General features: G+C 44.6%; 1 protein-coding gene across 1 annotated transcript in view; it reads left to right on the top strand.

Moving 5' to 3' along the window:
* LOC132831229 (guanylyl cyclase C-like) overlaps positions 1-12,159 on the top strand; it is a 124,787-nt gene extending 112,628 nt beyond the window's left edge. Inside the window, exons 23-26 of the mRNA XM_060849240.1 lie at positions 2,407-2,505; positions 5,542-5,636; positions 9,903-9,979; positions 11,849-12,159. Of these exons, the coding sequence (XP_060705223.1) occupies positions 2,407-2,505; positions 5,542-5,636; positions 9,903-9,979; positions 11,849-12,017 (440 nt within the window). The 3' untranslated portion in view covers positions 12,018-12,159. The remainder of the gene's footprint in view (positions 1-2,406; positions 2,506-5,541; positions 5,637-9,902; positions 9,980-11,848) is intronic.
* Positions 12,160-13,040: the final 881 nt, after the last annotated feature.

Here is a 13,040-nt window from a genome sequence, read left to right as displayed (position 1 = left end):
CTCCACCACCAGTGCTCAGTCGCAGCAGTGTGTACTATCTACAAGATGCACTGCAGAAATAAACCAAAGATCCTTAGACAGCACCTTCCAATCCCATGACCACTACCATCTAGAAGGCAAGGGCAGTAGGTTCTTGGGAACACCACCACCTGCAGGTTCCCCTCCAAGTCACTCACCACCCTGACTTGGAAATAAACCGCCGTTCCTTCATGGTCGTTGGGTCAAATTCTTGGAATTCTCTCCCTACCGGCATCGTGGGTCAACACACTGCAGCAATTCAACAAGGCAGCTCACCACCACCTTTTCAAGGGTAAATAGGGATGGGCTATCATTCCTGGCCAGCCAGTGATGCTCAAGTCCCACAAATGAATTTTTTAAAAAATTCCAATGTTCCCCTACCCTAGTTGCATATAGAAGCAAAAAATGCATGCGCACACAGATGATAATCTGTTGCCATAGAGGCACCAGCAGAATAAATCACAGCCAGCTGGTAATAAAGGGGATGGAATCACATAAGAGCAAATAGGAGTTCACTTTGTAAAAAAATCCAGTACTCAATTCACAATCACGTTACAGCCAAATCACATTTCTAGGAGAACTACCTGGATTTGAATTTCTGTATCACATCCTATTGTTAAAAATATTTTCCTTCATAAATACACACTTTGACACTTACTGACGTTTCTTAATATGTCCTGACAAGTTGGACAGTTCCAAGAGGCTTATGCATCTTTTCCACAGTCTTCTCCGTAGTTAATAGTCAAAAAGGGCCCTTGATACCCCCATCTCTAAATCCCTACGGTGTGGCAACAGGCCATTTGGCCCATCATGTCGACACCAATGCTCTGAAGAGCATCTCACTCAGACCCGAACCCCCCCTAACCTAACCCTGAAACCCTGCATTTCCCATGTTTAATCCAGCTAGCCTGCACTTCCCTGGACACGAAGGGCAATATAATCTGACCAATCCGTCTAACCTGCACACCTTTGGACTGTGGGAGGAAACCAGAGCACCCAAAGGATCCCTGAATCCCCCCATCACCAAGGGCATCCTGAGACTATGTCTGCAGGGCTATCTTTGCTTGCCAGGGGTTGCCTGGCTATCCCAAAGAAATACACTAAGTACAGTTCTGCTCTTACCTGGTCTAATGTCCATATTCCAGGTTCTAGACACCAGGGATTCCAAACTTCCATTTCACTGGAGGAAGTAGGTCATTTAAATGGCCACCTGCCCCTAGGAATCAGACATGCATGAATTACACCAACCCAATCCCACCCCTCGCTGAAATGGAAATGATGACTTTGGGGCTGAGAGTTGGAAGTCCCAATTTCTTCAAGCATTTCCACCACAACAGAGACGTCTGTCCTGTGCAAGTAAATAAGGAGAAACTATTCCACCCAGTAGCCAGAGTTTACTAATTTTGTTGGCAAAAGGTGCAGGAGTGAGATGAAGATTATTTTAATGATGTAATGAGTTATGACATTCTGGACTTTGCACTGTGTGAAAGGGTAGCAAGTTTGATATGGGAATGGATAAATATTTGTGTAAGAAGACAATTACAGACCAATATGGAAAAATCAGTTTGTGACATCTGTGGTTAGAAGGGCGATGCCACCATTCTACTCTCCCTGACTGGGTCTAATGCATAGAATCCCTACAGTGTGGAAGCTGGCCATTGAGCCCATCTAGATCACACCAACCTACCAATAGCAGCTCATCCAGACCCAACCCCCTCTCCACCCCCACCCTGACTCTATAATCTTGCATTTTCCCATGGCTAATCCACCTTGCCTGCACTCTATGGGCAAATCAGCATGGCCAATACATGTAACCTACTCATCTTTGGACCATGGGAGGAAACCAAACTACCCGGAAGAATCTCACAATGATGTGAGGACAACGTACAAACTCCATACAGTTGCCCGAGGCTGGAATTGAACCCATTGTGAAGCAGCAGCATGAACCACTGAGCCACCATGCCACCATTTTGATTTCCAGTGACAGAGAATCAACCACTATTGAGTATTACCAAGAAGTGGCTCTTAACAACATGCAGTTTATTTCATAATCGCAATTAGATACAATAAGATTAATTACTATTAAATAGTTAAATATTATTATAAGACTATTGGGAGATGGAGATGGCACAACTATCCTCATTGAGATCCAGATCTATTCTCCTGCTTTCCCCACCCAAGTCTGGGTGATGTCATCAGGTTGGTGAAATTTAGTGCAGTCTCCAACCCTTTTAGGACCAACGCACAACTCAACACAATAGAATGGGAGTCATTGGATAACTTGTTCAAAGTGCCAGCACTGACAAGATGGGCTGAATAAGCTTCCACTCCATTGGATCATTATACAATTGTTTGCCTTTCCTCTCACCATGGCTTTGTTTGTCAAAGGTCCATGTGCGGCAGGTGTGGTAGGGACCAAGATGCCACGATACTGTCTCTTTGGTGACGTGGTCAACACAGCCTCACGGATGGAGTCTACAGGATTACGTAAGATCTGCATTCCCCCCCATTCAACTGACAATCTTTCTCAATCCAGCCGGACTGTGTACTTTCCTTCTGTCTCTGTTTACCTTTCTCTATCTTTCTGTCTGTTTTCCTCTTTCTCACTGTTCTTTTTTTTCTATCAATTCCCTTTTAATCCTTGATTTTCTGCATTCTTCACAATTGCTATTTCTCTCAACTCCTGTCTGTCTCATTATCTTTGCCTCTCTCTCTCGTGATGCTTGTTTGTCTCTCTGTCTCTCTATTTGTCTAGGTTTGGATTTTTAAAAAATTTGATTTGATTTATTATTGACACGTACCGAGATACAGTGAAAAGTATTATTTTGTGAGCTATCCAGGCAAATTATACCTTACATAAGGACAACTGAACAGAATGCAGAATATTGTAGCATAGCTGCAGAGAAGATTCAGATAAAGATCAACTCCTATATATGAAAGGCTCTTGATATCTGCAAGGAATAACCTGTTTGTGAATCTGTTGTGAATATTTTCAAACTCCTGTACCTTCTGCCTGATGGAAGAGGTTGGGAGACAGTGTAACTGGGGTGAGAGCGGTCTTTAATTATGTTGACCGCTTTCCTGAGGCAGTGACAAATGTAGACAGGGTCAACAGAAGGAAGGCTGGTTTGGAAGATGGACTGCGTTCACAACTCTCTGTAATTTCTTGTGGTCTTGGTCAGAGTAGCTGCTGTGATCCATCCAGGTAGGATGCTTTCTATAGTGCATCTATAAAAATTGGGAAGAGTCATTGTGGAGTGCCGAATTTCCTTAGCCTTCTGAGAAAGTAAAGAAGTTTGCGTATTTTCTTGACTGTAGCGTCAGTGTGGATGGACCAGTATAGGTCATTGGTGATATTTACTTTGAGCTCTCAATCATCTCCTCCTCAGCACAATTGATACAGACAGAGGTGTGCCCTGCACTCCGTTTCCAGATGTCAGTGATCAGCTCCTTCATTTTGCTGACATTGAGGGAGAGATGGTTACATCATGCCACTAAGCTGTCTATCTACTTCCTGTTACTCTGTCTTGTCACTGTTTGAGATCTGACTGACTACGGTGGTGTCATCAGCAAATTTGTAAACGGAATTAGAGCTGAACTTGGCCACAGAGTCATGAGTGTATAAGGAGTATAGAAAGGGGCCGAATTTGCAGCCTTGCAGAGAACTATCGTTCAGGATTATCGTAGAGGATGTGTTGTTGTCTATCCTTATTGACTGTAATCCGTGGTTCAGTTGAAGATCAGAGGGTTGAGCAGATTCCGAGGCCTTGAAGTTTGGAGATGAGATTTGTTGGAATTAATATGGAGGTAAAGTCAATAAGTAAAGTCTGACATAAATGTCCTTGTTATCTGAATGTTCCAGGGATGACTGTAGGGCCAGGGAGATGGTGTCTGCCCTGAATCCACTGTGACAGTAGGCGAGTTAGATTAGATTCCCTACAGTTTGGAAACAGGTCCTTTGGCCCAATCCAGTCCACACCGACCCTCCGAAGAATAACCCACCCAGACCCATTCCACTCTGACTGATGCACCTCATACTATGAAGCAATTTAGCATGGCCAATTCACTTGACCTACATATTTTTGGACTGTGGGAGGAAACCAGAGCACCCAGAGGAAACCCACGCAGATACAAGGAGAATGTGCAAACTCCACACAGACAGTTGCCTGAGGCTGGAATTGAACCTGGGGCTCTGGAGCTGCGAGGCAACAGTGCTAACCACTGAGCCACCGTGCCACCCTCTACGTTGTAGTAGATCAAGGCAATCTAGGAGGCTGGAGTTGATATGTACCATTTCTAACCTCTTGAAGCATTTCATATTAATGGATGTCAAAGCTACCAGGCGGTAGTCTTTAAGATATGTTACCTGATTTTATTTTAGCACTGGGATGATAGTGGTCTTTCTGAAGCAGGTGGGGACTTCAGGGAAGGTTAAAGATGTCAGTGAATACACCCTCAGCTCATCTGCACAGGGTCTGAGTGCACAGACAGGGACTGCATCCAGACCAGTTGCTTTTCATAGGTTCACCCTCAAGAAAACCGATCTGACCTCTGTGTCTGTGGGTATAGGTGCACCCGAGGCTATCGGGGCAATTGACATCATTTCACTGACCTTTTTCACAAACCAAGCGTAGAATGCATTGTGTTTAACAGAGAGCGATGCACTGTTGTAAGTGATTCTACTCGACTTTGCTTTATAGCCCATTATGTTGTGTAAGTCTTGCCACAGTCGATGTGTATTTGTGTGGTTAGTAAAAGACTCTAGTTCAGTCTGACATTATCTCTTGATATCCCTGATGGCTTTGTGAAGATCATATGTAGATTTTCTGTATAGGTCAGGGTCACCTCAGACCTGGACCTCAATAGGAAGTGGATCTTCCAGTTCATCCACGGTTTCTGGTTGGGAAGCACTTGGATAACTTCTTTGGCACCCATTCCTCTACAAACTCACTGATGAAGTCTGTAATGGTAGTGGTATACTCATTTAGGTTGGCCACTGAGTTCTTGAATATGGAACAATCCACCGACTCCAAGCAGTCACCGAGGTTGGGTACAGATTAAAACCCCTGCCACACTTGTATTAAACAGTCCCAGGACAGGTTAATTCAGTACAGAACATCAAATACCCCAAGGGCAAGGAAAGTAGTGGAAAACCAAAAAAAGCTGAATATTGGAAATCAGAAACAAAGCCAGAAATTGCAGGAAAGACTCAGCAGGTCTGGCAACATCTGTGGAGAGAAAGCAGAGCTAATGTTTTGGGTACAGTAACCCTTCTTCATAGATAAAGGTAAAGCTCCCTTCAAAAACTTGTGATTGACATAATACAAGATAAAAATGCCTCATCTCATCTAGTATTTGATTCTCATGTTCGAGATGAATGAGTCACTCAATCTCTCACTCTGGATTCAAGCCTTTATTCTGGCAGGTGCAGTGGGTTTCATCCAGTTCCCTCCCTACTTCCTTTGAATGATTCAAGAGGCCTTTTATTTGCACTGCATTAAGAAAAGAATATTCTCTTTGCAGCATTAAGAATTCACGTTAACCAATCGACAATCAGTATACTGAAGAGGACGGAGTGTAAATTTGAATATGAGATGCGGGGAGAGACTTACCTGAAGGTGATTCTGTTTACTTTATCCAATTACACTTCTCCTACTCAATACTGAGATTGAGTCTTCTGTTGGTAACAAAGGAGATGAGCATGAACAGAGTATTCTATCACGGAGGTCTTAGACGACTGAACACACGAGAGGCTGGACCAGCCGCTATCTCTGGATGAGCTGACCAAGGCCCTCGAGTCCTTTGAAACGAATAAAACTCCCGGAAGCGACGGCTTACCGGTCGAGCTCTATTCCGCTCTGTGGGACTTGATTGGCCAGGACCTGCTGGAGGTGTATGTCAGTATGCTTCAGGCGGGCACCATGAGTGAATCCATGAGGAAAGGCATCATCACCCTCATCTACAAGCGGAAGGGGGAGAGGGAGGAACTCAAAAATTGGAGACCAATCTCACTATTGAATGCGGATTACAAAATTCTGTCAAAGGTAGTCACCAACCGGGTCAGGGCTGCTCTGGGGTCAGTTATTCACCCTGACCAAACCTGTGCTGTACTGGGCAGGAAGATCGCTGAGAGTCTCGCACTCCTCATGGATACGATCGCCTACGTGCAGGACAGAGGGTTGGACGCCTGCCTGATCAGCCTGGACCAGGAGAAAGCCTTTGACAGGATATCACACATGTATATGAGAGATGTTCTCTCCAAAATGGGCTTTGGGGAGGGAATCTGCAATTGGATCAGACTGCTCTACACCAACATTGTCAGTGCAATCTCAATCAATGGGTGGGAATCAGATAGCTTCCCAGTCAGATCTGGGGTCAGGCAGGGCTGCCCTCTCTCTCTCCTGCCTTGTTTGTGTGCTGCATAGAGCCATTTGCCGAGTCCATCAGGAAGGATGCGAGTCTGAGAGGGGTGACTATTCCTGGCAGCGAGGGCCTGCAGGTTAAGGCCTCCCTGTACATGGATGACGTTGCCGTTTTCTGCTCGGATCTGCTGTCCGTGCGCAGACTCGTGTGCATATGTGACCTCGGGGGCCACGGTAAACCGAGGCAAGAGCGAGGCCATGCTCTTTGGGAACTAGGCCGACCAATCCTCGATCCCCTCCATCATCGCGACCGATCACCTGAAGATGCTGGGTGTTTGGTTCGGGGGGGTGGGTGTGGGGGGTGGGGGGGGGGGTGGAGGTGGGGGCTGGGGCATGCGCCAAGTCTTGGGAGGAGCGTATCAGCAAAGTGAGGCAGAAACTGGGCAGATGGAAGCAACGGTCACTCTCCATCGCGGGAAAAAACCTGGTCATCAGGTGTGAGGCACTGTCATTGCTGTTATACATGCCTATTCCTAGAACCTGCGCCGCTGCAGTCACCCGGGCCATTTTCCAATTTATATGGAGATCAAAGATGGACCGGGTCCAAAGGGACTCATGTATAAAGATTTGGTCAACGGGGGAAAACATACACCCAATGCCACCCTCACCCTGATGGCCACCTTTGTGTGTGGCTGCATCAAGCTGTGCGTGGATCCCCGGTACACAAACACCAAGTGTCACTCCGTACTGAGGTTCTACCTGCCCCTGGTGTTGCGAAGGATGGGCCTGGCCTCGCTGCCTCGGAACGCTCCGAGTAGTTGGACCATTCCGTATCACCTATCCTTCCTGGAGAAGTTTGTGAAGAAAAACACCTTTGACCACAAGTCCATCAGGAAGTGGTCAGCATGTAGTGTCCTTGAGACCCTTCGGGAAAAGGAGAGGGCGGATCCTATCGAGCAGTTCCCTGAGCAGACTGTCAAAGCCATTTGGCAGAATGCCTCATCGTCAGAACTTTCCAACAAGCACCAAGATATGGCTTGGCTGGTGGTGAGAAGGGCTCTGCCTGTGAGATCCTTTGTACATGCCCGGACTCTCAGCCACACCGCACGCTGCCCTTGAAGCGGCTGCGGGGGGGCTCGAGACTGTCACACACCTCCTTCTGGAATGTGCCTATGCAGAGGAAGTCTGGAGAGGAATGCAGTGGTATTTGTCGAGGTTCGTCCCAAGCAGCGCCGTGACGTGGGACTCCATGCTCTACGGCCTGTTCCCTGGGACGCACGTCGAGACGTACATCAACTGCGCCTGGAAGATCACCAACTCGGTGAAGGACGCTCTCTGGGTGGTCCGAAACCTGTTGATCTTCCAGCTGAAGGAGTTGACCCCGACTGAGTGTTGCAGACTGGCACATTCCAAGGTCTGGGACTACGTGTTGAGGGACGCGCTGAAGCTTGGGGCAGCTACCGCCAAGGCGCGGTGGGGAAAGATCCATGCAGTAAGGGGTCTCCGCTGACCCCCCGCTAAATATGTGGATAGTAATCGTACAGACCTGTATATATGAATGATTTTTGGCTACTCCCTTACCCCATCCATCTTCCTCTGTAAACTCTGTGAGTCAACCTCAGCAGTTGCCTTCCCACAAATGTTTGTCCAATCTGTGGATGTGGCACTCCAAGTTCTCCAATGATGGCCTAACTACCTCACATTTCCATCATTGCCTCCTTGCAATTGTATTCAATACGTTGACTAAGAAGGGTAAGGACCCAAATGCATAGCCACAGCCCCATCAGTTGCAATCTTGAACACCCAGATTTCAATCATTTTCATTGACATTTTGGACCTTATACTGTCTCTGTATGTCAAGAAATGGAATGTTTACGTATGTATGGCATGACCAATTGTACAAATCATCAAAATATTTTATGAATAAAGTATATTTTCAAAATAAAAAAAATGAACAGAGTAGAGCTGAGGTAGATCTCTACCATGGATCTTAGATCATGATGGAACAGGTTCAATAGCTTCCTTCCATTCCTGTGTCAAGGCCTTTGTGATCCAGGGATCTAATCTCACACAATATAATCTTCCTGAGAGAATAACCAAGCTCACCAGGTTCTGGGCCTCCACTATTCCCACTCTTCATCACATTGGAAGAAAACCTTGCATTTCTGTAGTGCCTTTCACATCCTCAACATTTGGGTTGAAAACATTGTTGTATTGGACCAAGTATGGCAACCATTTCAAGATGCCACAATGACCAAATCATGGGTTGAGATATTGTGTGAGGGGGGGAATATTAAAACAAAATACCGAAGATGATGGAAATCTGAAACAAAAAACCCAAACATTCTGGAAACATTCAGCAAGTGTGAAGAAATAAGCAGAATTAATGTTTCAAGTAACTGACCTTCTATTAGGGGAATAAATAAAAGGTGAAATATTGGATAGGACATCAAGGAGAATACCACCACTCCTGTGATAATGCTGCCCCTTTAAGGTTATCTTGTCCTTGATTTGTTTCAAGGGATTTGTAAAGTCAGTGGTGCCGCAATGACTAACAGAAGCTGTCTAAGTCAACAATCAGAGGACGCCTTCAGGTTTTTTTTAAAAAACAGTTGTTCAATGAAAGGGGAGTGGCCAGTTCTCCCAGTTTTTTTCCCAGTTTGATGTGGTTTTAGCAAGCAGTGAGAAACTGCAGGGGACCGAGAGAAACAGCTGAAGTGAAAAGAGGCTCCATGCTTTAACAGAGATCTTAGCAGAACCTTCTCTCTGAAATCTCTCCTGCCTGTAAGTACCCGTGTTTGAATTTACTATTTGCCAAAGAGTGAGTTTATGGGATGTTGCAGGAATTGGAACAGTGCCATTAAGTTGCGATTTTGAGTCAGTTGCATTTTCAAATCATTAGGTTATTCTAAATTCTGTTTTGTTTTGTTCGCGTTTCAACTGTAGTGTGTAAATAAATTCTGTTTTGCTTGAAACCTAGTGGTTTCACCAGCTGCATCACTTCCAGAATATTCACTATATGTCTGCCTTTAAAAAAATAAAAGTTAGGGTCTGGGCTACCTTCTCAAAATGGTTTAAGGGGGTCTGGCCGGGTCTGTAACAGATTGAGGAAAATCTAAAGGCCTCCTCTGGTTGTTGACATAAGCAGTTTCTGGCACAACTGAGTTTACAACCCCTCTTGAAAAAATAACCAAGGACAACATAACCTTGTGATAGGAGCAGCATCGTCACATTCCTCAATAAAACAGTGTAGCATCTACTTAAAAGGGAAGATTTTGGTTTAATGTCTTGTCCAAAGAGCCACTTGCAGCAGAGCAACATTTCCCCAGTTGGCAGCCCAGACTGTGTGCAAGTCCAGGGAGAGTCTCCTAACTCAGAGATAAAAGTGCGACTCACTGAGCTACAGCTGAAAAGACTGGGAAACTTTGAGTACATGTTGATAGGTCTCAGTGTTTGATTTAGGGGAATTGCCAAGAGTCATGTGGTCTATGCAGGGAATAACTGATATCTTGTCTGTTTCAGGGAAGAGGAACTGAAGTGACCTATTGGCTCACAGGAGAGACAGATCGCAATTTCAGGCTGCCAGCCCCACCTTCAGCGTAAGTGAGACAGGGGAAGCGTGCGCTGTTACCGGCACTGAGGAAGGTTTAGTCCATTCTCAAAGGCAAGCAATGAGATGGCTTGTAAGAAATAGGAACAGGGGCAAACTTAGAATTTTATACACGTCAAACTGGATCACCTATCATTCTTCAAAACTCCAGAGAATATATAAGAACATAAGAGCTAGGAGCAGGAGTTGGCCATCTGGCCCCTCCAACCCACTCTGCCATTCAATAAAATCATGGCTGATCTTTTCAGGACTCAGCTCCACTTGCCCACCCGCTCACCTTAATTCCTTTACTGTTCGAAAATCTGTCAATCTTTACCTTAAAAACATTCAACAAGGTAGCCTCAACTGCTTCACTGGGCAGGGAATTACACAGATTCACAACATTTTGAGATGCCTCCTAAAATCAGTCCTAAGTCTGTTTGCCCTTACTTTGAGAGTATGCCTGTTAGTTCTAGTTTCACCTGCCGTGGAAACAACCTCCCTGCTTCCATCTTATGTATTCCCTTCATAATTTTAAATGTTTCTGTAAGATCCCCCCCCCTCCCCCCCATTTTTCTAAATTCCAATGAATATATTCCTTAGTCTACCCAATCCTTGAGATTATAAGGAGCAACTGCTGGGATTTTTTGCACAGGAGTGTAGGAGGTTGAGAGGTGACCCAACAGAAGTCTTTAAAATGATGAGAGGTGTACATAGAGTTAACGGTAGTTGTCTTTTCCCTAGGATGGGGGAATTTTAAGACTAAGAGGCACATTTTTAAGGTAAGAGGAGAGATATTTAAGAAAGACATGAGAGGCAAATGTCTTACACAGAGGGTGGTTTGCATGTGGAATTAACATTCTGAAGAAGTGGTGGATGCGGGTACAATTTCAATGTTTAAAAGACATTTGAATAGGTAGATGAATAGGAAAGATTTTGGGGGATATGGACCGGGAGGAGTCAAGTGGGACTAGTTTAGTTTGAGATTATATTCACATGGACTAATTGGACCGAAGGGTCTGTTTCTGTACTGTGTGACAAGAGTACTTAATGATCTCATAGTTAAGGATCCTCTCTGAAGAAGCAGTCACAGTACGGTTGACAGGCCTCCAATGTGAAGAGCAAATGTCCACTGTCACTCTTTGTCTCCTGTCATTAAGCTAATTATGTATCCAATTGGCAAGCTTACCCTGAACCCCAAATGACCTAACTTTACTAATTAGTCTAGTATTGTGGAACCTTGTCTGCCTGACAAAAAACTTCAACAGGAACCTGCCCTTCATGTGACACTGCCCTCTGCAGGAGCCTACCCTCCACAGAACCCTGTCCTCCATAAGGTGCTGCCCTCCACAGGAACCTGTTGCAAATACCACAAAGTACCAGGACGAGGCCTTGAGGAAAATACCACAAAAGTAATCAAGGGAATTGCAGTGATAGTGGTAATAATGATGTCAATGATGACAAGAACAAGGTAAGTAAGTAAAGGTAAACCACTAGAATAATTTATCACAAGTGGAGAGAAACTGGGGAGACAAAATTCACGTAATTGGTGATGCTGTAAGGGCAGACACCAATAGTCAAAGGTTCTCCCGACCTGCATTTAATTGACTAACTTTGGCTTAAATCTCAAAGCAAGGCAATCTTGGGTTGATATGTAAATCCAGCTCTAGATCAATTAATTTATCCTACTTTTAAAATTTGTCAGGATTGTAACACTTGGTTTGAAACCAGTGAGTTACACATTCAACATCTGTAGTTCTGACTTGTTCCAGGGTGGTTCCTTCGACTTGTTCAGCCCGTGGCATTACACACATTTGAACAAATTTAATCATGTGTCGTGGGCTTAGGGAATTTACTAGTTTTGTTTTTACTTTCACAGGGAAAATTTGCAGAGGCTGCAGGCTGACTTTGCTCAAATGATTATTGAATCCTTGGAGAAGAGGAGAACATCGAAATTCGAGTCAGGACATGAAGAGAGGGACAAGAATGACTGGGAACTCGAGTACTTGCAGCTGAACTCCACAGAGATACTCAGCAGCTACCTGTAACTGTTAAGTGTTGCCAGAAGTTGCCTGGAACTCTGGTTCAATCCTGTCTAGATTTCTTATCTTTGCAAATGTGGGACCTTCAAAGGAACAGAAACTATTAATATGCTTTTCAGATTTTCTGTTGATAAACTGTGATGCTTTTCAAGGTGAAACAGTTAAATCTTGGGAGTGGAATACCACTGTTATCTGCAATATATGCTACACCAAGATCAGGTAGAGTAGGAACAAGATCGATGGTAAACTTTCCTCTCCATTACAGCACCAAGTAGCTCCAGGTCAAATTAATCCAGCACAATATTGACCCAGTGTAAATTTCCCTGTTCACTCAGCTAGTACCAGTCTTAACACTGAGAAATGTTTGAATATGCAATCTAGGCTGACACTTCAATGGAGTAACTAAGTGAATATTGGAGTCATATAACCATAGAGTTGGATGGCCAACTTGTCCATACCAACCAGATATCCTCAATTTATCTAGTCTCATTTGAGGCCCTTATCCTCAAAACTCTTCTTATTCATATTCCCATCTGGATGCCTTTTAAATATTGTAATTGTACCCACTTCCACCACTTCCTTCGGCCGCTCATTTCATACACACATCACCCTTTGTGTGAAAAGATTGTCCCTTCAGTGCCTTTTATATCTTTCCCTTCTCACCTTAAACCTATGGCCTCTAGTTTTGGACTCCCCTACCCTGGAAAAAGACCATGGAGATTCACTCTGTCCATGCCCCTTATAATTTTATAAATCTCTTTAAGGTTACCCCTCAGCTTCCAATACTTCATGGAAAATAGCCCTGGCCTATTCAGGCTCTCTGCATATTTCAAACCCTCCAACCATGGCAACATCCTTGTAAATCTTTTCCGAATCCTTTTAAGTTTCACAACTTTATTCCTTTACTTTTCTCATGTTTTTTCCCCCAAAGAGTTTGTGCTAAAGAATCTGTACCGAGGCATCTTTGTACCCAAGATGGCACTGTAAGTGACAACTTATAAATTTGTCACTGCACTCATTTGAGTGCAC

Source organism: Hemiscyllium ocellatum, chromosome 33 (assembly GCF_020745735.1).
Source record: "Hemiscyllium ocellatum isolate sHemOce1 chromosome 33, sHemOce1.pat.X.cur, whole genome shotgun sequence".
Classification (NCBI taxonomy): domain Eukaryota; kingdom Metazoa; phylum Chordata; class Chondrichthyes; order Orectolobiformes; family Hemiscylliidae; genus Hemiscyllium; species Hemiscyllium ocellatum.
Note: the sequence above shows the minus strand (reverse complement) of the source record. Positions and strands in the feature narration are given on the sequence as shown.